General features: G+C 33.0%; 2 protein-coding genes and 1 long non-coding RNA gene across 4 annotated transcripts; 2 read left to right on the forward strand and 1 right to left on the reverse strand.

Annotated features, from left to right (window-relative positions):
• Positions 1-4997: 4997 nt before the first annotated feature.
• Positions 4998-5603, reverse strand: LOC104881963 (B3 domain-containing protein At1g05920). Its single transcript, XM_010663709.1, has one exon. It carries the CDS (start codon positions 5601-5603, stop codon positions 4998-5000), a length of 606 nt encoding a protein of 201 aa, XP_010662011.1.
• Positions 5604-18344: 12741 nt separating this feature from the next.
• On the forward strand, positions 18345-21303 carry LOC132252551 (probable F-box protein At3g61730). Its single transcript, XM_059743059.1, has 4 exons — positions 18345-18566; positions 19634-19833; positions 19934-20001; positions 20581-21303. Exons 1-4 carry the CDS (start codon positions 18499-18501, stop codon positions 20743-20745), a joined length of 501 nt encoding a protein of 166 aa, XP_059599042.1. The 5' UTR covers positions 18345-18498; the 3' UTR covers positions 20746-21303.
• Positions 21304-22132: 829 nt separating this feature from the next.
• LOC104881934 (uncharacterized) lies at positions 22133-26233 on the forward strand. 2 transcript variants are annotated; one of them, XR_787819.3, is made up of 6 exons: positions 22133-22617; positions 23345-23479; positions 24767-24827; positions 25051-25247; positions 25395-25604; positions 25784-26233. It is a non-coding gene; the product is annotated as an uncharacterized LOC104881934 (long non-coding RNA). The 2 variants fall into 2 exon arrangements; XR_002031904.2 differs by lacking the exon at positions 24767-24827.
• The last annotated feature ends 1700 nt before the right edge of the window (positions 26234-27933 follow it).

Consider the following 27933-nt stretch of genomic DNA (forward strand, 5'->3'; position numbering starts at 1 on the left):
GTGAAAGACCCAAAATTTTATTCCAGAAAGATTTCGAATGAGGGGTGTATTTGGGTACAAACGCGTATCATTTGGTGAAAACCTGAGAATGACAGTGAATTGCATGTAAGTATTTGCATCATGATTGCATTTGAAAGAAGGATTTGTATTATTTATTAAGTGTATGTTTGAATATATTATTCAAGACTAAAATGACTTGTTTATTTTGTAAATTTAGAATTGTTTATATACTAAACATATGATTGAATAAGGAAAAATGATAATTTTGATTGGTTTAAATTTGTATGGTTGAATTTTCTTTTAATGTGTATAATGTAAATGAAATATTATCTTTTGACATATGGTTGTGTGTGTATGTGTGTTTTTTTTTTTTTTTTTTTACCTAGAATTTCAAACCCATTTGGGTGTAAAACACCCTAATGAGCAATGTGAAAATGTTCACCCCTTTATTTTCTAAAATTTTGGATGCAGATATAGTTTTGTAAAGACCACGGGAAGACAAAAAGTGTTCCAAAAAGTAAAAGAACCATAATAATGGTTGTTTTTAAATTTATATTACTCTTTTGACATGTACTAATTTGAATTATGGACTTTTGTAAGTTAAATTATATTTTGTTAGTCTGTAAAACATTTTTTGAAATATTTTTTTTGACTTAGAAATTATTATAAATATTTGAACTTTTGGGTAGGAAGATGACTGATGGATTTATCATACTTGTGAACATGAGATAGTGTAATGGTTGATTTTGGAAAAAAATAAAATAATATGTTATAGTAAATCTAAAAAAAATATAAAAATAAAATTAAAATTCAGAGTATTTTGATTGATTATCAATATGGATAAGAATAATCCTTAGGATAAAATCTTTAACTTGGGGTAAGGAGTCAAGTTTTGAATTGCCCAAAATCAGGGCGCGAGAGATGGCGTGCTTCGGTGGTTGGTTCAAAGGGGCCCTTATGTTGGCAATAATGAATCACTTTAGATTCTTATAGTTTTCAAGCATGTTTGTTTGTTACTTTATCGTAACGGTATAGTAGACAGCATAATGATACGTTATTTGAAGATGGGTTGAGGATTGGGACTGTAACAAGATGATAATATGCAACAAAAAGCCATTCCGTTGACCATCAAAACCTTAATGCAAAAACTAAAAACAATAATCACGAACACCTACACAACATCAAGAAACCTTTATCATCATCTTCTTAATTTAAAGATTAATTACTAGACTTCCATCTCTCTTGGCATTCAAGGCAAAACACAGCTTCGAATCCGCCCTAAAACTCCATAGCTCTACACAATCCACCTCTGCCTTCAGCCCGTTATCTTCCACAAGCTTTCGCCACCCAGAATTCAGGACTACTTTATTCAAACTAACCCACTTCTTCAACCTCATAGTGTACTTCCCACCCCTCGGATCTAACACCATTACTTCAACGCCCCCTCTTCCTTCCACCTCCCTCTTCTCCTCCTCTGATAAGACCCCCCATAGCACCTCACTCTTTGGGACAAAAAATCGATTCTGACCCGCGTCAACGTCAGACCGCTCCAATATTTTCCTCGTAACAAAAACCTGATCCCTTCCCTCCATGTTATGAATCATCTGCAGCAGTGGAAAAGGAAACGGGGCTGGAGGTAAAGGAGTTGAGATGAGGTTCGGGTTTTCTTAATTGCGCTCCTCCTCCTTTCAGGAACCAAATCTCTTCCAAATTTCATGGTGGACCTTCTCTTCTTTCCTCTCTTGGTTTCTTTTGGTTTTTCATTCGGCGTCATCTCCACTCGAAACAGTCTCATCATTGTACCAGAAAGAAAGAAATCATAGAATGCAAAAGACGAGAATGAAGAGCTTGCATGCAAGTGTCTGATTTTATAGAGAATACTGCAGAGTTGGGGTGAAGATATGAAAGGTGACGGCCAAATTTGAGTAGGAAAAGGAAAGTGGAAGATTCTGTTCGTTCGAAATGGAGATTTGTTTATAATATCTGTGGGAAATACTAAAATCTTATTTCTAATTTTGATATTTTGATTGCAACGTACTTCTTAATCCAAGCCTTTCTTTCTTTTTTTCGATACAAATATTTATTTATAATTATCTGAAATTATTTAATTTTTAATTAATTATTCATTAAATTTAAAATAAATGTCATTCATATTATGATAAAAATGCTAATAATTTTACATGAAAAAATTTACTATATTGGACCCCAAATAGATAATTAGAATTATTAAGATTTAGTTTATATATAATAATTTATTTATTAAAAGTTTATTTATTTTTAAATTATTTAATTTTTCACAAAAAAAAGTAAAATGAATTTAAAGAAATGTATTAGAATGATTTATTGAATATAAATTCTTTTTAATTTTCTTTACTTTTTCTCTCTATTTTATTTCTCTCAAATTTTCCTTTAAATTTTATGAGAACCAAGCATAATCTAAAAATAATGATAATAAAGTAAAGCAAAGAAATATTCAAGTTAAAATTACTATATTAATAAAAGTAATAAAGATTGTTTACATATATTGATAATCAAATCAACCTTCAAACTTTAAAAAGAAAACCCGAAGTCATTCTGTTGAGTTGATCATCAAGAACATAACACAATTGAACTTTACACGATTATCATCTTCTTCAAAGATTAATTACTGGACGTTGGTCTCTCTTGACATTCAAGGCAAAACACAGCTTCGAATCCGCCCTAAAACTCCATAGCTCTACGCAATCCATCTCTGCCATCAACTCGTTATCTTCCACAAGCTTTCGCCACCCAGAATTCAGCACAACCTTATTCAAACTAACCCACTTCTTCAACCTCATATTGTACTTCCAACCTCTCGGATCCACCACCATTGCTTCAACGCCCCCTCCTCCTTCCACCTGCGTCCTCTCCTCCTCAGTTAGCACCCCCCATAGCACTTCACTCTTTGGAATGAAAAATCGGTTCTGACCCGCATCAGTGTCTGACCGTTCTAGTATCTTTGTGGTAACAAAAACCTGATCCCTCCCCTCCATGTCATGAATCGCCTGCAGCAGTGGAAAAGGTAACGGGGCTGGAGGTAAAGGTGGTGATGAGCTTCGGGTTTTCTTTATTTTGCTCCTCTTCCTTTCAGGAACAAGGTCTCGTCCAAATAACCTCGCGGACTTTCTCTTCTTTGTTCGCTTCGTTTCTTGTTCCTTTTCCTTTGGCTCCATCTTCGTTTCTTGTTCTTTTTCCTTTGGCTCCATCTCCACTCCAAACAGTCTCATCTCGGCGTACCAGAAACAAAAATTGATAAAAACTAAGATAAGAGAATGAAGAGCTTGCATGCAATGGTATGAATTTATAGGGTATAGAGTTGGGTGAGGATATGAAATGCGATAGCCAAATTTGAGTAGAAAAAGGAAAGTGAAAGATTGTGTTTGTTTGGAAAGGAAATTTGTTTCTGATATCTGCAAGATATATGAGTGAGGAAGAGTTTCTAAAAATCTTATTTCTAATCTTTATATTTTCATTGCAACATACTTCCTAATCCAACTCTTTCTTCGAATTATTTCCTTTTCCGATACAACTACTTATTTTTTTAAGTACATTTTTAATTATCTGAAATCCTTTAAATTTTTTTTAATTTATGGCACAATTTTTTTATAGGCATTTCCATTTAATTTCTAATATATAGATTTTTTTTGAAAATTTGTACCTGACTTTTTTTATATTCTTCATTATTGACGTAACAAATGTATTATTCTTCATATAAAATTAGAATTATTATGGTAATGTCTAAATATATTTTTATTTTTAAATAAAATTAATAATAACTTTTAAATTAAATAAAATAGGATGTCTTATATAAAAAGTAGCAATTTATATGCTATATTATTAAAAAATCTTTATCAAAATTTTTAAAATTTAAGTTAATGATTTTCTTTATATTAGTATATTTCAGTAGTTTTAATTTTTTTTAAAGCAATGTCTATGATTTAAATAAGAGTTCTATTTATTTATTTTTGTTTTAAAATAGAAAATAAAGTACAATTATGATTCTTGAGATTAGTTTAGACTAAAGCTAATAGATTTTTCTATAGAAAAATTTGTATTTTGTTAAAATGATTCCATTTATATTTGAATATTTGGCATGACTAAACCTAATTATGAATTTTTTTTTTTGAACAAGATGCCTTGTTATCAACAACTCCTTGACAATAAGTAAAATAACTCCCCTAGCCCCCTTCCCCCTATCCCTTTTTTGAATTATTTCATTTCATCCATATAAATCATAACTAACATATATGTGAAATATTATTTTTGTTTATTTAAAAAAAATATTATAAAGTTTTGCTTTGCAAGTTTATTTATTTATTTAAAATCATCATATCTTTTGGTTATGTTTGGTTCTAAAAACTATTAGGAATAGAAAAAATAATGTAAAAAAAATAATTATTTCATATTTGGTTGTTCCATGAAAAATATCATAGGAAATCAAATATAATAAAAACTAATTAAAAAATTATATATTTTTAAATTATTTAATCTTTATATTGATGAGTTAAAATAAATAAAATGAGTTTGAAGTAGTAAATAAAAATGATTTATTAACTTTTAATCTAATTTTTGTTTTTCTTTAATTTTCTTTAATAATTTTTTCCCTTGTGTTTTCTCTTAAATTTTCCGGGAATCTCTAATGCCTCACCATAATAATTAAAGAAAATAAATTGAACTCCAATAATTATATAATAGCAATAATGATAATCAAATAAAGAAAAGAAATACGTAGTTAGATTAAACAATTACTATATTAATAAGAGTGATAAAGATTGTTTACATATATTGATAATCAAATCAACCTTCTAACTTTCAAAAACAACCCAAGTCATTCTGTTGAGTTGATCATCAACAACTTAATGCAAAAACTAAAAACAAGAATCAGTAACATAACACAGACTCAACATCAAGAACTATGCACAATTGCTCTTTACAACTTCATCTTCTTCTTCTTCTTCTTCTTCTTCAAGCATTAATTACTGGACTTGTCTCTTGACATTCAAGGCAAAACACAGCTTCGAGTCCGCCCTGAAACTCCACAGCTCTACACAATCCAGCTCTGCCTTCAGGTCGTTGCCCTCCACAAGCTTTCGCCACCCAGAATTCAGCACTATCATGTTTAAACTAACCCACTTCTTCAACCTCATATCGTGCTTCCCACCTTTCGGATCCACCACCATTACTTCAACGCCCCCGCCTCCTTCCACCTGCCTCCTCTCCTCCTCAGATAAGACCTCCCATAGCACCTCATTCTTTGGAATGAAAAATCTGTTCTGACCCGCATCAGTGTCTGACCATTCTAGTATCTTTCTGGTAATAAAAACCTGATCCTTGCCCTCCATGTCATGAATCGTCTGCAGCAGTGGAGAAGGTAACGGGGCTGGAGGTAAAGGCGGTGATGAGGTTCGGGTTTTCTTGATTGCGCTCCTCCTCCTTTCAGGTCGCTTGGTTTCTTGTTCTTTAGGAGGCTCCATCTTCATTCCTTCTTTTTTATTGGGCGCCATCTCCACTCCAAACAGTCTGATGATCTTCACCTCTTCGTTTTGATTCGGCTGCATCTTCACTCCAAACAGTGAGATCATCGTAGCGTGGCAGAAACAAAATATGGATGAAAAGTAAGAGAAGAGAATGAAGAGTTTGCATGCGAGGGTCTGATTTTACAGGGTGTAAAGTTGGGTTTAAGTTCAGAAAGGAAAGTGGAAGATTGTTTTAGTTTGGAAAGGAGATTTGTTTCTAATATCTCCAATAAATATGAGTGAGGAAGAGTTTCTAAAATCTTATTTCTAATTTTGATATTTTCAACTCTTTCTTTCCTTCTCCAACACAAATATTTATTTTATATATAGAAACTGTATTTTTAATTATATAAAGTCCTTTAATTTTAATTTTTTTTTATAGTTTATCATTTCCTTTTTCTATATAAATATTTATCATTTCAATGCGTGAGAAGTATATTTTCAGTAACCTATAATTAATATGAGCCCATTTAAAAATAATAATAAAAAAAAATGATTCAAAACAACTGGCACAATAATTATTATTTTATGTATTAATTTTTGTAATTTATATTTAAAATCCAAATTAATATCACGCAGAATATATTTTTTCATGGGTCTATGTTATTTTATGAAAACAATATTTTATTTATTTGTTAGGAAAATGAACAAAAAAAATATATTGGGTAAGGAAGAATGACTGCATTAGAAGTCCTCTATTTTTAGACCTACATAGAACGTAACCGAGTAAAATTATAAAACTTGAGGTTGGTTTATAATTTACACCTAATTTAAATTAAAAGGAAAGAGCTAGATTGTGGTTTTTTTTTTTTTTTTTCGATTCCTCATTTAATCTAGTGTATTTAATTTAGAGTTTGTGGATTTTGTATATATGGATTTTGGGAAGTTAAAAGTAGCTAATTTAATTTATTGGTTAATTATGAAAATATGAGTCATAAAATGATGTATATATCATATATAAAAATTGAATTTACATTAAAGGTATTTTATCAAGAAACACGTTTCATAATTCCATAAAATTAAATTTATGTTAAAGGTAAATTTCTTCAAAAGATACTTTTTCATAATTTTTTTATTAGTCATACACATTAAAAATAAATAAATTTATACGAAAAAAAATCTCATTTCTATAATACCATAAAATCAAAATTTATACTAAAGGTATCTCTTGAAAAGACATATTCCACAATTTTTATATTAGTCACACAATGAAAAAAAAATGAATTTACATTGAAGACGTATGTACACTTTTATAAAATTGAATTTATACTAAATGTTTCTTTTAAAAAAACACTTTTCACAATTTTTATATTAGTCATCTGTCGAAAAAATTAAATTTATTCTAAAAGTGTCTTTTTTTGAAGGAAAACTTTTCAATATAAATTTAATTTTATGGAATTATGAAAAATGTATTTTGAAAAGATACTTTTAATATAAATTTAATTATTTTAATAGATTACTAATAAAAAAATCAATAAAAGAGACACATTTGATATAAATTTAATTTTATAAAATGGTAGAAAGTGACTTTTAAAAGATACTTTTAATATAAATTCGATTTTGTAGAATTATAAAATATGTGAAGAGATACTTTTAAAGTAAATTCAATTTTTTTTAACGTGTATTACTCATATAAAAATTATAAAAACTATTTTTTCAAGAGATATTTTTTAAAGTGACAAAAAAGTGTTATAGATTTAAAAATAATTTTTAAAATTAATTTTAAATTCACCGTACAATTACCAAAAATCCCACATCAAGGGATTGCTTGATTCTCAAGTTTATGTAAAAAGGAAATCACTAGCCTATATGAAGGAGAGTGCAATGAACTTGGACATGACCATTCGCCAAGAGGCAGCGCAAGTTGACCAAGTCAAATAATCGAAACAAACTATCTCTTATCATTTTAGTCTTAAAAAAAAAAAAAATTATATTTTTATATTTCCAATTCTTTTCAAGAACCATCAATTACTTTACTCTTATAGACTTTTCAAATCAAACAATTTTGTTTGATGTCCAATTAGACAAATCACACTGTGGGTGTTCATGGACTGAACTTGATAGGTTCGGATAAACGTGTTATTCAAATTTTGGGTCAAATATTCAAATATTTAAAAATAAAACCTAAAAGAACAGCTTTTACTAAAATATTTGAAATGCATTAAGAATTTACACTTAGAAATAAGTGGGTCTTAAATTTTGTTAAGGATTGGAAATTTTTTTATTATGTAATAATTAAAACTTTGACAGGCTTTTAGAAGTCATTGTTATTTGCAGAGTAACCTGAGGAATTTGATATAAATATTTATTAAAATGTCATGGTTTTGAGACTATTTTTAAATTTATACTACTTTGATATTAAAAATATGGTTTTTAAAAATATTTAATAAAATATATCAATTTTTAACTACTTTCAAATATAAAACATTTTTTATGATAGTAATAAGAAGTTTTTTTTTTTGAATAAATAATTTTAATTTAAATATGAAAATTGCCTTTTAAGAAGATAATTTTAAAATAGTAATGAAATTGTTTCTAATTTTCTTAACCGGATTGCAAATTTAAAAATGTTTTTGAATTATGATATTTTAAAAATTATTATTATTTTTAAATTACGGTGTATTTTTTGAAATCCTTGAATCCCACATGCTTTGGAGAGAGAAGATGATGACATCATCCTTATTTGTACAGCTCAAATATATAATTAAATATATTTGAATTAAATAGATGATATTTTTAATATTAAATATATTTTTAAATTAGATATATTATTATGAAATTTGACAATATTATTTTTGAATAATATTTAATGTAGTTTAATAATAAACGAACGACCAAATTCATTTTTTTTATTGACACATACTTTATTATTGTTGACAAATTATATGTATTATATATATTAAATTTTTTTTCTATAAAACAATTTCAAAACATCTATTATTACTTTCTTAGAATTTTTTCCGAACATTTCCATAAGTTCTAATCCATTTTTACTCATTCATATGTTGTATTAAAATATCTACTTTCTTATAAAATCAAATTATTGACATATTTGTCAAAACTAATATTTTTATCTTTAAGTACAAAGAATAATATAAAATCTTGGATCAATAATTATTTTTTGTTCTAATTTAATCACCCAAAATATACAAAAATTGAGATGAACATTCAATCATGTAATGACTAATGAGTTGCTGATTTTTATATAGAAAGAGACCTACCGTTTTGTTTGGCAGTGAAGGCTTTTTGATTCAAAGTGAAAACTTGTAATTCATTACTTCCATCATAGAAAGCCTTTGATAATGCACTCCAAATTTCTTGAGCGGTGGGTAAGCGTAAGTAACGCTTCATAATTTCTGGACTCATGGACATTAACAACCATCTCTTCACCTTTTGATTCCCAGCATACCATTTTTCATATCCATCTTCTAACTCTTTTGGTAGATTTGTCTTACCTCGAATGTAGGAAAGTTTTTCCCGTTCGGCAATATGCATCTCCACGAGTTATGACCAAACGTCATAGTTTGATTCAGTCAAAATAATTCCTGGATTGAAAGTACCTTCAGATTGAAAAACAATAGTATTTTTTTCCGACAAACTATCCAGGATTTCAGTTCTATGGCTTTGATACCAACTTCAAATTGATGAATGGTAGTTTTTCATTCATACTTTCATTCGTTCATGTACAGATTATATATAGAGTGTAATCACCATTCTAAGAATGGGAAAGGATGATACAAGGAAAGAATAATATAAGGAAATAACAACTAATATCCTAATATCTCAACTTTCCTAATATCTCAATATTCTTAATATCTCAATATTCCTAATATCTAAACATTCCTAATATCCCAACACTGAATGACATAAGGAAAGAATGATATAAGGAAAACATTTCTAATATCTCAACACGTTCAGTGTCTCATTTGAGCCAGTTCTGAATCTATTCATGTCCATGGGTATTTCCACCAGATGCTTCAGCAGATACAAGTGCGGATACAGTGCTCTCAATCACAAGAGAATCACTCTGACGCCTTGCATGTAGAAGGCCAATCGTTGTCTCCAATTTTCTTCATTATAGGTTCAGTGACGAGATGACATTTGAGAATCTGGTACTGATCAAACTTTTTCCTGGAAGGAGCATTGAACGAGTCCTCTTCATCGTTTGCATTCCCGGCAGCTGTGGGCTTGAAAATGGCGCACCCAAAGGTGGCCATGCACTCTTATGCAGAAGTGGGGGCCCATGGTGCTATAGTTGAGCATTGAATATGGACTTCAGGTCTTCTAATCTTGGATCGACTTCTGATGCTTCATTCAAGCACATGACATGGCATCTCCTGCTTTATTTCCCTTGTACAGGGCAGCCAAACCTGGGAGGATTCCACCATGGTCCTTTTGCCATTGACGAAAATCTCCATGCAGCTGGTGATACGACATTCTTATTCAGACTTCCACAAATTGCTCACAGACAGTTTCCTTCAACTGAGATATCATGTTGTCATTGATCTTCAGGTGTTCAGTTTCACAAATAACTTTTTGTGCTTCAGACGTATCAAAACACCCAGAATCGAAAATTAATCCCCAATCAATTGGATTCAACAACTTCTTTGCATGTGTGAAGGCAAAAGAACAAGAAGTCTGATGCTTTCTGGTTCTAAAATATCACAACCTACAGAAAATTGCAAATTCTGCAGGGCTAGAGAAACATTAGGCGGAACCATTTGCTTACAGTGGAGATGAGGGTGGAAGGAAGGCAAGAAACATGGATGACTTGTTCTCCTTTGGCTTCTTGCTTAGTAACTCATCAGTGAATTCTAGCTCAACTGTTGTTTTCATTGTGGGTGTCTTTGATTCACTCCTCTGATCCGAAGTGGGTAGCTGTCCTTGCTCCAGTAAATCTGGAACCGAAATTTGTCAAGCAATCTTGCAATAGGAGCAGCTCCTTTTTCGGGGTCTTTAAGCTTCACACAGAGGCCTTGAATGAGAGAGTCCCATTTCTTCAGAAAAACCTCCAAATAAATCAGAAAAACCTCCAACCTTGATAGCTTTTGCATACACTGCTGCTGCATCACTTTCTTCTCATGTAAAGACTCGGCACCTTTGGCAATGCCATTGCACCAGAGCCACTATACAGACCTCTGAAAATGAATGGTGATCTAGCCATACACCATTAACGAGCTTCTCACCAAACTGCTACTTGTTGAAACTGTTCTTTGTCATGTTATGGCCATGTCTAGCACCTTCCATTCCATGCATGACCTGATTAAGTCCTTCAAGTAAGTATTCAGACCATAGCTTAGCAAAAAGAGAGTCCCCTGGAATCCCTTTAAGACCGGGTATGCTGAAGTGATTTGAGTGCCATGAAGGAGAGGTGAAGGACGGACATTACACAATTGGGATCGCAGTACCTTCTCAGCCATGGTAACACGAAGTCTACACATAGTTCATCAGTTGAAGCGTGCTCATGCACAAGACTTGGGCACCACAGATCCTGGATTATCAGCATTTTGGTGACTGCTAAGAACCTAAACTTTATATCATCATCTATGACTCCCATTTCTGGAGACTTTTGGGGTTAGGTTTCTTCATTGGCTACTCCAGAAAGGACCACATAAAGCCTCTCTGGAAATGGTTTTAGTTCTCCATCTGAAAATTCACTCTGGTTTGTTAGCATCAAGGTAGGGACCTGTGAAAGGCTCCATATTCTTGTACCAAGCATCTCTGCTTCCTCAGGCTGGCAAAATGCAGCTCGAACATCATCTTGTTTGCCATTTCATGCATCGACGTTCATTCTCCCCTACCAAGTTGCGATTTCACTTTGCTCATACTTCTTTCCCCAACAAAGATATCTCAGACCCTGCTAGGATCAAAGCTTGAAGCAGTGCCGTGAAATAGAGGTCTAGTTTGTCCACACCTTCTCTCGGCAATCTCAGTTTCCTTGAAAATCTGGTGTGTGCCTTCCAGCAACTGCATGAGCACCAGTGTACCGAACAAGCTTCAAAACTGCTCCCTGGCCAGCAGCAACAATCTCCGTCTTACTATCCACCATTGTCTTTGGAAAATTCTCCACAATTATGGCATCCTTGAAAGCTTTATTGAAGCCTGAAGAAATACCTTTTGTGATCTGATCCTTAGTGCAGGCTCTGGGGGTTCTGGAGATATCTCCTCTGCAGGTAAATTAACTTCCCAGGCAATCGCAACTTGATTTTGATCCTGCTAGTTCCATTCAATTACCTTATTGATAATAAGCTCTGCATGTTTCACAAGCAGCAATAGTGTGTCACCTGAAGCAGTACCAGTAGTGGCAGTGTAGCTCATTTTTATCATACGATATATTTCAAGACATAAATCAATTATCCCATGCTCATGAAAGGTCAAAGACCACTTACCTATCATCACATGCAATCAGAATTAATACCTGAGAGTCAGCTATTAAGCGAACCATGGGCAGAACTATTGGTCACATCACTAAATTCCGACGTTTTGTACTGATAAGCCAAGAAAAGAGGAGTTAGTTATTGATCTCACGAGATGAAGCCCACTTGTTATTTGTTAGCTTTATTGTTATTGGTTTGTTATTTTACCAACTGTATTTTAGTTGTACCAGTTGTTATTACAGCTTGTCTCCATCTATTGTAACAGAGTTCTTTGAACAATATATATATTCAATTTCTCTCTCCTGCTTCAAAAACAAAGAGAGCAAAGTTTCAGTTTCATCTTTTCTATCTTGGTATCAGAGCTCACGTTCAAGGTGTGAATTTTTCTTCTCTTTCTCACTTTCTCTCTGTTTCTCTCTATCCAAACATGGCCTCTACTTCGACACAATCTTCTTCTTCCTCTAGTTCGATTGGATATGGACAAAGCTCAACAATGGTGTCCATTCCTTCCTATTAGATGCTTAATCACACTCTGGCTATGAAACTTGATTATACGAATTACTTCCTGTGGAGATCTCAGATTGATAATGTTGTTTTTGCTAATGGCTTTGAGGATTTCATTGATGGAACCTCTATCTGTTCGGAGAAAGATCTGAGTCCAGGAGTGATCAATCCAGCTTTTGTTGCTTAGAGGAGACAAGATCGAACAATCCTCAATTGGATCTACTCATTGCTCACACCAGGTATCATAGCACAGATCATAGGCCATAATACTTCTCACTCTGCTTGGAATGCCTTGGAAAGTATTTTTTTTCATCTTCTTCAAGAGCTAGGATAATGCAACTCAAACTCGAATTACAAACCACAAAGAAATGATCAATGTTGATGATAGACTACATAATGAAGATCAAAGGAGCTGCTGATAATCTAGCTGCTATTGGAGAACCTATCTCAGAACAAGATCAGGTTATGAATCTTCTTGGAGGTCTTGGATCCGACTACAATCCTGTTGTTACTGCTATCAACATTAGAGATGATAAGATCTCTCTTGCAGCTATACATAGTATGCTATTAGCCTTTGAGCATTGTCTTGAGCAACAAAGCTTGATTGAACAAATGTTTGCCAATTATGTCTCTTCCTCTAATAACAGAGGTGGTGGAAGGAAGTTTAATGGAGGTCGTGGACAAGGCTACGCTCCAAATAACAATAATTACACCTACAGAGGTCGTGGACGTGGAGGTAGAAATGGACAAGGTGGAAGACAAAATTCCAATCCAAGTGAGAAACCTCAATGTCAGTTATGTGGTAAGTTTGGCCACACTGCTCAGATCTGTTATCACAAGTTTGATATCTCTTTTCAAGGTGGTCAGATTACTACTTCTCCTTCTTTGAATAATGGGAATCAAAACAATATACCTACTGTGGTTGCTTCTTCTTCTAATAGTCCTACAGATGAGAGTTGGTATTTGGATTCTGGAGCAAGTCACCATCTGACTCAGAATTTGGGAAATCTAACCAATACTTCACCATACACGGGAACAGATAGAGTCACTATTGGTAATGGTAAGCATCTCTCTATCTCCAATATTGGCTCTAAACAACTTCATTCTCATACACATTCTTTTCAACTCAAGAAGGTGTTTCATGTTCCCTTTATCTTAGCTAATTTGATTAGTGTGGCTAAGTTCTGCTCAGATAATAATGCCTTGATTGAGTTTCATTCTAATGTTTTCTTTGTGAAGGATCGACATACGAAGATGGTTCTTGCTCAAGGCAAGCTTGAACATGGGCTTTACAAGTTTCCTGTGTTCAGCAACAAGAAACCTTATAGTAGTATTAATAATGCTTCTGCTTTTCATTCCCATTTTTCTAGTACTGTTGAAAATAAAGCAGAGTTATGGCACAATAGACTAGGCCATGTTGCTTCTGACATTGTTTCAAAAGTCATGAATACTTGTAATGTTGCTTCTAGGAAATATAAATCTACTGTTTGTTCTGATTGTTAGTTAGCTAAAAGTCATAGACTACCCACTCAGCTCTCAAATTTTCGTGCATCTAAACCTTTAGAACTTGTTTATACTGATATTTGGGGACCTGCCTCAGTTAAATCTACATCTGGAGCGAAATATTTCATTCTTTTTATAGATGATTATTCCAGGTACACTTGGTTTTATTCATTACAAACAAAGGATCAGGCCTTTCCCATCTTTAAGCGATTCAAGCTTCAAATGGAGAATCAGTTTGACACGAAAATTAAGTGCTTACAGTTTGATAATGGTGGAGAATTTCAATCTTTTATGTCTTTTCTTCAAGCAGTTGGTATTGCCCATTGATTCTCCTGTCCATACAACTCAACTCAACTCAAAATGGTAAAGTTGAGTGGAAGCACAAACACGTAGTTGAGATTGGGTTGGCTTTGTTATCTCATGCTTCCTTGCCAATGAAGTACTGGCACTACGCTTTTCAAACAACAACTTTTCTTATCAATCGAATGCTAAGCAAAGTTCTCGAGTATGACTCTCCTTACTTCACTCTTTTTAGAAGGCATCCTGATTATAAATCTCTTTGTGTGTTTGGCTGCCTCTGTTATCTTTTCATTCGGTCATACAACACTCATAAATTGCAGTACAGATTTGTCCAATGTCTTTTTCTTGGCTATAGTTTGAATCACAAGGGGTTTTTATGTCTTGATTATGCAACTAGAAGAGTCTATATTACTCCCCACATGGTCTTTGATGAATCAACTTTCCCATTTGCTCAGTCCAAGTCTTCCATTTTGTCTAATGATACTTTAGCAGAAGGCTCTACTCTTGCCATTATAGCTCATACTTTTTTTCCTACTTCATGTCTTATCCTAGATTCAAATATCAGTCATACTTCCACAGATTCTCATTCTCTATCCATAAGTGAAAGTCCTATTCCTACAAACTCTTCTTCACCTTTGGACACATCTAGTTTTTCTCCTGCTACAGATTTGCCACCTGAATCTGTTCCAGAACCTCAAGTCATTGCTCCTGCTCTACGAATGACAACAAGGTCTATGAAGGTATAACCAAGAAAAAGACCATTCTTGATCTCTCTGCCATAAAGGTTTCAGAACCATCTACTCTCAAACAGGCCTTCAAAGATCCAAACTGGACTAAAGCTATGGAAATGGAGATTGCTGCTCTTCATCGAAACCATACTTGGGATCTTGTTGAACAACCACCCGATGTCAATGTGATTGGTTCTAAGTGGGTGTATAAACTGAAACATAAGCCAGATGGGAGTATAGAGAGGTATAAAGCTAGGCTTGTGGCAAAAGGATATAATCAGACTCATGGTCTGGACTATTTTGAGACCTTTAGTCTAGTAGTTAAGGTTGCCACTATTCGCATCATACTTACTGTTGCTCTCAGTTTTAAGTGGGAAATTCGGCAGCTTGATGTCCACAATGCCTTCCTCAATGGTGAGTTAGAAGAATAAGTCTATATGTCTCAACCTCCTAGATACTTCGACACTCAATTCCTAAATGGAGTGTGTAGATTGAAGAAGGCTTTATATGGCTTGAAACAAGCCCCATGAGCTTGGTTTCAAAGACTCAGCTCTACTCTTCTTCAGTGGGGATTCAGCTTGTCTCGGACTGATAGTTCTATGTTTCTACACTTTGGTCAGGCTACTACTTTGATAGTTCTTGTCTATGTTGATGATATAATCATAACAGGCAGCTTCTCCACACAGATTTTTTCTCTCATAGCTAAACTTGATTCAATTTTTGCCTTACGAGACTTGGGTCAACTTTCATTCTTTTTCGGTATAGAGGTTTCTTACAATGAAGGCTCTATGAATTTGAGCCAAACCAAATACATTTCAGATCTGCTTCATAGAACTGAAATGTTTGATACCAAACCGGCAAAAACACCTGGTACTATTAGGAAGAACTTGTCTAAATTTGATGGAGATCCTATGGCAGATGTTACTCATTATCGAAGTGTAGTAGGGGCACTTTAGTACGTTACCTTGACAAGACCTGATATAGCCTTTGCTGTCAATAAGGCATGCCAATTTATGCAACAACCAACCACAACTCACTAGCTCTCAGTCAAACAAATACTTCGGTATCTAAGAGGAACAATGCAAGATGGGCTCTTGTTAAGTCCTTCAAGCAACTTGACAATAGAGGGATTCACAGATGTAGATTGGGGTGCTCACCTTGATGATAGGCGCAACTCAAGTGGATATCCCGTTTATCTAGGAGGTAACTTAGTCTCTTGGTCCTCTACCAAACAAAAAATAGTGTCTCGCAGCAGTGCAGAGTTTGAGTATCGTGGCCTTGTTTTCGCTACTGCTAAGATTGTTTGGATGCAAGCCTTATTTCAAGAGCTATGTGTGCCAATACCTGCAATACCTCTACTTTGGTATGATAATATCAATGCTTACCATATGGCAAAGAACCCTGTGTTTCATGCTAGAACTAAACACATAGAAATAGACCTTCATTTTATACGAGATCAAGTCATGAGAGGAAAGATACAACTGCACTTTGTTCCCACTGAAGAGTAGCCAGCAGATTTATTGACTAAGCATCTCACAAGTTCAAGGTTCTTGTCCCTCAAATCTCAGCTTTGTATAGCTCCAAGACCCTTTCACTTGAGGGGGGATGATAAGCCAAGAAAAGAGGAGTTAGTTACTGATCTCACGAGATGAAGCCCACTTGTTATTTGTTAGCTTTATTGTTATTGGTTTGTTATTTTATCAACTGTATTTTAGTTGTACCAACTGTTATTACAACATGTTGAAGCCCACTTGTTATTTGTTAGCTTTATTGTTATTGGTTTGTTATTTTATCAGCTGTATTTTAGTTGTACCAGCTGTTATTACAACATGTTTCCATCTATTGTAACAGAGTTCTTTGAACAATATATATATTCAATTTCTCTCTCTTGCTTCAAAAACAAAGAGAGCAAAGTTTCAGTTTCATCTTTTCTATCTCGTACAAACAGGTGGAATTTGGAAGCGCCTCCAAAAGAAATCAATCGAGGTTGAGAAAAATTAAAGAAAAAAAGAAGAAAGAAAGAAATACGACAGATCAGGGAAATGATCAAAGAGCCTAAAACTCAGTTTTGATTGTTCTACATTTTCCGATAAATTGATGAAGTGCAAGTCAAGTAAAGAGAACCAAACAAGTAGCGAAACTTAAAACTGAAAAACATCCAATTTTCATTTCATTTTCTTACATTTTCTCAGAAACCAGAGGAGGTGAGCCACTCTGCAATTCTTCCTTTTTTCAGTTCTCTTTATTTTGAATTAACGAAGCCGAAGCTAAGTAGAAATCAAGAAATAAGAAGCGAAAAGTCTTGAGAGTAAAAGTTCTTCGATCTTGGCTCAATTTTCCTCATTTTTCTTGGCAACCAAGCAGAGAAGAGACATACTTGTTTCCACAATCTAGAGCTTTCCACGGCTGGAGAAGACAACCACGGTAACATTGACATCGCAGAGAACAGAGAGTTGGCGAGGTTTCTTGATCTAGCCATTTCGCCTCTTGGAGAAGGTCACTTGGCGACTGCTCGTCTTCGATTCGCTTCATCCCGACCATAACTCTACTTCGAGCCATAACTCAGAGAGAGAGAAAAGAAGACTTCCTACAATTCCGATCCCTCTTGCTCCGGTTATGGGATGCTTGCTCTTAACCCCCTTTGAACATGAGTGGAAACAAAGCTGTGGGTTGTGCAACGAGAATTAAATCATCCTTCTATTTTTTATGTTCAGAAAATATAAAGCTAGAGAAATAAAGTGAAAGAAAGTAAAAAAAATATAATTAAAATTCATAAATAAATATTTAATAATCTTAATAACTTTTAAATAATAAGAAAAATTTGTGAAGAATATTTTGAAAAGAAAAAAGTTTTCAAAAAGAACATTTAGAAAAAAATATTTATTTTCCTTTTTTATATAAATAAATATAAATGGGTTGAGAAGAATTTAAAATAATTTTAATGTAAAGTTAATTTTAGATCATTTTAATAAGTTGGTATTAGATTAAAGTATTTTATTTAATTGAATGTATCCAATTTATAATTTATAGGTTTTCTACTAATTTTAGAAAATACAAATCATTGAAAAAAAAATTTATATACTTTTACAAAAATCTAATTTTCATATTCTTACATCACATTTTAGGGTCGTAAAGATATTCTAGAAAATAGATCTTTTATTGTAGTTTTAAATTTTAGAAATTAGTTTTGTAAGGTTTAATTATGATTCAATCACTTGATCTCCAAGAATAAATAATCAGGCATGATTAAGTATTTTTTAAATTCCACTAGCTAACGTGTCAAAATCTTGTGGACACTGCAGCGAATCGCAGTGCACCACCACGCAGAGGATCCAGGTCCTTACCCAAACTTTTGAATTAATCTTACGTGTCGAAAACTCATGCACACTGTGGGAAATTGCAGTGCACCGCATCACAGAGGATCCAGGCCCTCATCCACACTTTTGAATCCAAGCGTTTCCCGCGTCTATAAATAGCGAAGCATGAACTTCTCAGAGCTCCGTTTGTGTTGTTTCTGAGGAGTGAGGATTGAGATTTGAAGAGGACAAAATGGGGAAGCGAATGAGAAGAGAGAAGTCCATTTGCTGCTGCAACTCTCCTCTCGCTGGTTTCTCCTGGTACTTGTACTCTCTTCAACTCTGCGAGTTTCTCTCTGAAATCAGCTCGAATTTCATGAAATTTTGAATATTTGGTTTGAATTCAGCACATTTATCTGTAAATCCAAACTCGAATTTCCTGAAACTTTGAATTTCGTAAATAATTTGATGAAACTTCATGATAATGTAAAATAGTTCCAGGCAATGAATATTTAGTTTGAATTCTATCATATTTGATGTAGAAGAAGCTGTCTCTCTCTATTCTTTCTCAAAAACTCTACCGATTCCTCTTACAGATCCACGGGAATTTCATGAAAATTTGAATGATCAATTTCAACCTTGATACATCTATCAATCGAACTCTCTTTCTGTAATGTTTTCTTTGGAAAACAATGCCACTGCAAATATGATTTGAAGTTTGCTCGAGTTTTCATGAATAAGCATAATCAGAAAAATGTAAACTATTACCAGAAACTCTCTCTCCTTCAAGTTTGGTACATTTATGGACAACTATCTCTCACTTCCGATGCAATTTGATGTGAAAAATCAATGTGAATATGGATATCATTTGATATTGTCTTGAACTGTTTTACATTATCATAATCAGAAGAATATGGAAGACTAAAGTCGAATTTGGATTTCTATACTTATCCATTAATCTTAATACAGAGGTAATATTAATCTTCACTCATTAGCACAATCAGAAGAATTGTCGAACACTACCAGCAGTTCTCTCTCCCTTGCTTGAGAACTCTATGAATTTCTCTGTCAAATTGCTTGGATTTTCATGAAATCTTGAATGTTTATTTTGAATGCTGTACATTTCAAATAATAAAGTTTATAATAATGGAAACATTTTTTTTTCCTTTTTTTTAAATATATATATTTCACAGCCAATGAAAGAAGTGAATTTCTTTTCTGATTTGGATCTCTATACCCTTTACTGTTTTTATTTTTATAAAAATTAATACTATATGAGTCCTAAATTTATCCTTCTCTCATCCAGATTCGTTGCAACAATACTGGTCAAATGTTTCTTTTTTATTTTGACCTTTTTATGTGTATTGCTTTGTATTGCATGCAAAAAGGTATGTAGAAGACATATGGACAGAGATTGCAAAGCACCTGGATGGCAAATCTCTGGTGATGCTGGGAACAACAAATAAGTGGTTCCACTGTCTGATCATGGAGGACAGTATATGGAAGTTTGCTTGTCTGCGTGATCTCCAGCTACCAGAACCACAACACACATTCCTCAATTGGATCAAGCTTTATGCTTCTGCCTTCGGTAATGAGCAGGGTGTTAAATTTTCTCCATATTTCAGTTATGTTATGGTTCTTATAGTGGATTAGTATCACCATCTGCTTAATTAATGACTGCCTTGCAGATGGAAGTCACTCTTTCATGTTCCGTCAGCGGGAGAAACATATTGGTAATTGCCCTTCCCTTTTTACTGTTATCTGGATTTTTTTGCCTTAGTTGCAAGAGACACCAATTAGTTCTCATGGTTGAAGCGGCTGCTTCCATAGTCTTTGAAGACTGTTCTTATGAACAATTTTCAGTTATTAAATAACAGTGCACATTGTTTAGGGAGGAGGCTAATTCGATGCAGTTAAGGTGACAAATTGTTTGGAAAGCACAGACAATAATTGTATACCATCAAAGTATTGTAACTTTTCTTACTGACGAGTCTTAAAAGAGTGATGGAACTCATTGTGCCACATTATGCCACTGCTTGTGCTTTAGCACAGTAGAAAGGATCAATCCCATGAGTCTCAAAAGATTAGATTATTATCTAGTTTTGGGTTCTGCCCTTGGATAGGACTCAGGACGCATCAATTTTAAGTTTACCCTATTTTTCATCTACTTTTTTCTTAACAGGGATAGACAATTTGTAAATTTTTTTCTCCTTATCATCATTCTCACCAAACATCATGAAATGCAGTTTTCAAAATATGAATTCAAAGTCTATCTCTAGATTCATAATTTTTCACGCATTTCTTTTTTTTTTTTTCTTTTAATGAAACCAAATAGATTGTATGCGAATCGAATCCAATTGCGCTCCTAGCTGAGAAGCTGAGTTGCCCCTTGAAAATCCCACAAGGTGAAAACTTAGGGAAAACATTGGAGTCATGCGGCTTCTGCATATTGAACAATATCAAAACGGGGATCTGGATAGCTGGTACTTCTAAGCATTGAAGGATGTTGTGTTCAATTACTCCGACTAGTGTCACTCCAGCTAATTACATATTTTTCCTGGATTTGTCTTTTCAGATTTACAACTTGTTAGATGCCCTGTCTGTGACCTCAACACATGTGATGGTAAGCAAGAATCCATCTATCAATAAATTTGAACTATTAAAGAGACATTTATGTTAATGCTGGTTGAAGAGTTTGATTGTAACTTGACACACACTGGGGCTATTTGAGCTAGTTAGCCTAATATAGACAAAAGGCCAAACTTTACAGAATGTGGAACACTTCCCATTTTTGCTGAAGTAGTTCAAGGGGTAGGCTGTTAATATGCTACGGGCTAGGCATAGAGATTCTCTAAGGAACAGATCTTGCAGCTTGCTCTGTTGTATTCATTGGAGGATCATGTTTGGCAGTTTATACGGAAGTGATTGATCCACATTGTTTTGCTTTGTTAGTAAAACCAAACTGTAAATTCTGAAGCTAGAGGGCAACCAGGAATGCACCCTAATTAGTTATTTCTTGGTTTACATGAGGCCAAATTCATTAGCCTTCCAACAAGTAGGAAACTTCACAGAGCATGTTTTTTTTGGTATTTTTGGTTAGACAACCGTATATTCCACTTAAACTAGTCATTACAGAGCATGTTTTTGGTTAGACAACCGTATACATAACTTTTTTCCCTATCATAAAAAAATAAAATAAAAAAGAAAGAGAAAAACTTGTTCTATTTCTTTGTAAATGCAAAATACAGCAGATGTATATGCAACAATCACGAAAGGAACTACTGTTTTTTTTTTTTTTGGGTTCTAAATTGGTCTTTTATCTAATACTTCATTCAAATTATTCGTCGTTTATTCGACGGTCAAACCTTAAAAATAAATATTCTTTCTCTCTTTAAAATTCCTTCAGAGTTTATAACAAACTAAATACATTAAATAAAATAAGAAATGGAAGAAGAATTGAATTTTTAATATTTAACTGTTAAATTTAAATAATTAAACAATTTTTTACTAAAATTAATTAAAACTATTGAATAATAAAATAAAGTCTATTAAAATTATATTAGAAAATATTTCCAAAACTTGTTTCTATAATATATCAAATTCATAAAACTTTAAAATAATAATGATGCCAAATATTGAAATATAAATGGAATAATTTTAATTAAATACAAATTTTGCTAAAAGGATTTGTTTGAATCCATTTTTGGGTAGGCAATAGGCAAAATATAAGAAACTGGAAACTCAACTCTTGATTTTTCAAGTGCCGATTCCAAAAATATAATTTTGGATTGATGCGGTTGCAGCTTAGTTGTTATTTTATACCCGAATTGCCCTCTCCTTTCCTCCAGCTCAGCTTCCACACCGGATAAAAAAAAAAAAACAAAAAACTGAAAACACCCTCACTTTTCTCTCCCTACCCTGCCCTGCCTCACACTAACACTGAACAGAAACTCCATCCTCCATCTGCTTCTATCCCTCTTCAAACCCAAAAATCCAGAAACCCCAACACCTTCCTCGTGTTGATCTCAATCTGAAAAACCCAAATCCCGTCAAAAACGGACCTCTTATTTTCCCATATATCCCGGAATCCCAAGAATACGGTGAAACCTAACCCTAACCTCTTCTTGTCACAACTGGACGACGCAGATCCAAGGGCGTGGGATACCCATCATCATCGGCTTCTTTACATGTGCTTCAGTGGCACTGCACTTTCCAAGCTCCTTCCTTTCCATCTCCCCTCGTCCTCTCTCTCTCTCTCTCTCTGAATTGTGATGGAGCAGCAGCACCGCCAGCATTCTCAGTTTAAACCTTCTCGTCGAAGGACAACTGACTCTGCCTTTTTTGTTTTTTATTTTTCTTTGCCCGTCCACAGGTATGCTTTTGTTGCCTTTTGTCTTTTACCATAGTATCAAACATGTCCAAATCTGGGGTTCCCGTTTGGATTTCTAGTTTTCTTCAATTCTTCAACCTATTTGTGCTGTTTTCTTTTAGGGTTTTTTTATTTTTATTTTTTTATTTTATGAATTTATGTTTTTTTTGGTATGTGTATTTTTCTTCCATTGCTGTGGAAATCACAATATTGAGTTGCAGAATTAGGGTTTTGGTATTAGGATTTGGATGTCAAAATCACGAGATTTTGGTGTTTGATTAGGGTTAGGGTTTTTTTGTGTTCATGCCTATTTTAGCACTTGTATACGTATGTTTAGAGAATGTTGTTTATTTATGTATTTTTCTGTACATTTTTGTTAAGAAATTCTTCTTTATATTGCGATTCCTATCGAAATTTAAGGAAAATAAATTTTCAATTTTACAGTTTTCATGCATAAATACTTGAATTTGGTCACATGGAGATTGAGAAGGTAAATATGTAGTATTTACATTGATGAATCACATGGAGATTGTTTGATTTTTACTTCTGTTTGTCTAAATAGTTTAAGAAGACATTTCCTTTTCATAGCTTCTTCTTATATAAGCCCTTTGCTCAGCATGATCAGAATTTAGCCTCTCTTTATATAGATGTTGCCCTTAAAATATATATGTGCACTGCCACTATAACCGTCGTGGTTTGGATTGATTCAGGATTTGTTTTCTTCTTTCAGGGACTTGCCTAACCACAGAGGACTGCCTCTTGAATAAAAATAGGAACCCACATTTGACTAAGGAGCAAATAGAGGCTGAGCTTAAGTCCTATCTTGGAGTCAAGAAAGTTATTTGGTTGCCTCGCTGATTATTTGGTAAATATTTCTCCTTTGATTGTTAATTTCTGCGTTAGGTTTAGAACTAGTTGTAATGAAGCACCCCACCCTAAATAGGTCATTCTTTTTTCTTATATGAAGGTCTACATGACCCTTGTATTTTGCTGGTATGTTCATGTTGATTCGGACAAGACCACAGTCATAGACCTTTGTTTGTCTTCCATTTTTTAAATATATTATTAGCTTTCCGCCAAATTGGTCTCATGAACTCTAATGATAGAAATGGAACTCTCCATTTGAAGCTCTGAATTCATCTTACAATTATAGCTGGTTTTCTCAGTGCTTTGCAATTAATACCTTTTGCTAATCTTTGTTCAACTTCTAGCAAGTAAAATCCAAAATTCGGTAGGGCAGTGAAGAATTGACCACGCAAAATTGTTTCATTTCCTGAAATGTAATTAAAGTTCCATAATTTAACTAGTTTTTTACCTTTCATATTGATCCTTTTTCTTTTCTTCTTTGTTTGGTTTTGATTTCCTTCATTATGGATCTTGTACTGCTGAAATGGTATTCTTCTGGGGCCACACACATATCATTCATGAGCAATGCTTTTTTTGCTCATATTCTTTGAGCTTATCACTTTTACCACTGTTCGTAATTGGACATCTGGTAGCCTTGCTGTATGTGAGGCTGACCCATAATAACCAAACAAAACTGGTGGGCATACATTATTTTTGCATTTCAAAATTGTAAAGAGTCAAGCTCTAGAACTATTCATTTTTGCCACATTTTGGTTCTATACAACTGCCTTCATGGGCTTTGGTTCGGAATGACATTATGGGAAGCATCTGTAGTTTTAGACTAAAATGGTTGGGATAGAACCAGTAATCACAAAGGGATGATTTATCATTAGCCATTACTATAATTTTAGCCAAAATGCTGTGATTAGGACATCATCCTGCTATAATATGTGTACCTGCTCGTCCAGCTATATAAATTTTCTTGGTAACTTTAAATTTTCTTATTTTTTAGCTTTCTTTTATGGGATATTATTACGAAAATTGTAATGAGCAAATGATAACCCAATAATTCATTACTTTCTAGTGGACCTTCTGTAATTGAATTCTATGACTACTGGTGGCCTATCATCTACTACTCAAACATAGTACTTACTAAGATACCATTGCTTGAAAAACTTCACATTCATATTTTCTAGAAAATCATTTCCTGTTTTTGAGGATAATGGATCTTCGAAGCTGGTATGGAGGATTTAATGGCATTGGTCTGAAAAAATTGTTCTCATTAAGGGTTTTGTTTGGATTTTAGAACCAATACAGCTGGTGGGCACACCGTGAGGGATTTATATGCTGGTGTAGTTAGCTTACAGGTAACACCATGACCAAGAGGAATTTTGTTTGAAAATATTGACAAGAGAAGCTGGCTTTTTGAGTCACAGATGCTTCAAATATGAGAAATGCAAAAAAAAAAAAAAATTTCACTTGGTTTATGGCATTTTTCTAGTCTTATTTGCAGAAAGTCATCTTCTCTTTAATATTTTTTGTAATCTTAGTCTTTGGGATTTTTCTAATTTTGATGTTATAATCACCCAGAGGAGCACGTAAGTGAAGAAATTTTTTTAAATCGTCCTACTGCTGGCACACTCTTCATGGAGGGACAGATGCAAGCAAGGGATCAAGATAACAGTGGGGAAATGCATGACTTCAATTTAACTACTATATTGACTGCTATGAACCGCTTCTCTGATGCCAATAAGCTTGGAGAGGGAGGTTCTGGGCCTGTTTACAAGGTCAAGAAAGAACTTAATTTCCTTAGAGAAAAAGGGTTCTAAGAGATGCTACACGATATATGCACATTAAACTCTGTGAATCTTACTTTCATGACATACAACAATGCTTGGCCACTACTTGTTTGATTGAGTTTGAAATGCCTTCAGGTTAAGCTGCATAATGGGAAGAGATAGCGGTTAAAAGGCTTTCGAGGAAATCAGGGCAAGGTCTTGAAGGGTTCAAGAATGAAGTTATGTTAATTGTTAAACTTCAACACAAGAATCTTGTGAGGCTGCTGGGTTGCTGCATAGGGAGAGAGGAAAAGCTCCTTGTCTATGAGTACATGGCCAACACTAGTCTTGATGCCTTTCTATTTGGTTTGCTCTCTCTTTCTCTTCTTCTCTCTCTCTCTCTCTCCCACACACATGTAGCGTCATCTTCTTAATACTTTGCTCTTCCAGTATCATGAAAAACCTTCTCAAGAATGGTCTAAACCTCAAAATTATTATGAGATTTTCCCCTGAATTTTTTTTTCTTATGTTCTTACAAAAAGCAGGCAACTAGACTGGGCCAAGCTTGCTGCCATTGTTGGGGGAATAACAAGAGAGATTCTGTATCTGCATGACGACTCTCGGCTCAAAATCATCCATAGGGATTTGAAAGCAAGCAACATTTTGTTGGATGAAGAGATGAACCCAAGGATCTGAGACTTTGGAACTGCTAGGATTTTTGGTAGTAATCAGCTTGATGCTAACACAAACAAAGTTGGTGGTACATTGTAAGTCATCTCCTTCTCTTGCCATGCTTTGTTTAACTGTTAAGCCCAAAAGAAAAAAGGAAAAACTGCACATACATATTCTGTTTCTATTAAAAAAATATTCCTTATCATCTAACTTGTCTAGCATGAGACGCGCGCAATCTTAAGTCCAAGAAAGTACTACTATTCCTATCAATCAAACATCTCTTTCTACTAGTTTTATGTGAAAATAGTCATTTTATAGAAAAATATATATATAAAGTTTAGTCCCTTTGTAAAACTTATGGTCAAACTAGTCTCTTTATTACCAAGTCATGTCATAATTTTTTTTCTTTTCAAAATTTAAGTTAAAATCTCAATTGTTAACCAACGTTTCATTATTTAATTGAAACTACAATTAACAATTGAGATTTTATTTTTGAACTAAAACCTTAATTACTAATTGAACTTCATTAATTTTTTTAATTAAAAAAATATTAAATTATGTTGGAATTAAAAATATATAATTTAATAATAATAAATTTATATATTTAAATTTAATGATCTAATATTATTTTAATAAAGATAAATTGATAAATATAATAATAAATGAATATTTTATTTATTAATAAATTAATAATCTTAAAATAATAAAATTATATGATACATATATAAGATATAAAATTATATAATTTATTAATTTAAGATATTTATTTTATTTTATTTTTAAGATATAAAAGTATATCACATGTAATACTTGCCACTATTAGAAAGGGGTTTTTGGTTTTTTTTTTTTTTCATTATCTAAATGTTTAGTAGATATTTTTTTGTAACTTTGATGAAACTATTGAAAATGATATTTTATAATAGACTTTTTCTAAGTAATTTCATTAACTAATTTCAAAATGTATCTTCAAGGCATATATGTTATGTGTACAAATAATAGTATTTTTTTTTACGTAAAATTATAAACATATGTTTTAAAATAATAAAAAAATCTATATATGAAAACTTAAGAATATACTATTATTTAAATAAAGATAAATTTTTTAAAATACAAATAAATTAATATCTTAAAAATATAATAAATTAAATAACTTAAATTAATAAATTATATAATTTTATATCTTATTTATATATCATATAATTTTATTATTTTAAGATTATTAATTTAAAATAAATAAAATATTTATTTATTATTATATTTATCAATTTATCTTTATTGAAATAATATTAGATCTTTAAGTTTAAACATATAAATTTTTTTATTGTTAAATTATACAGTTTTAATTTCAACAATAACTTGTAATTTAATATATTTATTAAAATGTCACGGTGTAGACCCCAAAATTTGTTACAATTTTATCTTTACATTAATTTTGAGTCCAGTTTTGAATTCCAATTACATATATTTTTTGGCCCACTCACTATTTCATAGTTTTTATTATTTTGTATATCATTTTATTTTATTTTATTATTAATACTTTTATTTTATTATTATTATTATTATTATTTATTTTTTTCTTTCTTTTCTCTCTCCTCTCTCCTCTCTCCTTCTTACTCCCCAACCACCCCACCCTCTTCTGCTCTCTCTTCCCATTCTTCCCACACGATCCCCCCCGAACAGACTGGTTTTTTTTTTCTTTTCTTCCTCCATTCCTCTTCTTCCCACAACCAACCCCCATTTTTTTCTTCCCTTTCTCCATTTTTTTTTTCAGTTTTTCTCATCTTGTTTTCTCAAGAGAGCCGACCCCCATTTTTATTTTATTTTTTATTTTTTCCTTTTTCTTCTTCCCCCAAAAGCACCCAACAGCCTGCTCCCCCATTCCTCTTCCATTTTTATTTTTTATTTTATTATTTTTATTTCAGTTTATTTTATTTTATTTTATTTGTGATTCCTAAAAAAAATCATCCACTACTGTCGGCAAGATCGTCGGCCAGCAACCCCTTTCCCATCTCATCCGTTCCCG

Source organism: Vitis vinifera, chromosome 15 (genome assembly GCF_030704535.1).
Source record: "Vitis vinifera cultivar Pinot Noir 40024 chromosome 15, ASM3070453v1".
Classification (NCBI taxonomy): domain Eukaryota; kingdom Viridiplantae; phylum Streptophyta; class Magnoliopsida; order Vitales; family Vitaceae; genus Vitis; species Vitis vinifera.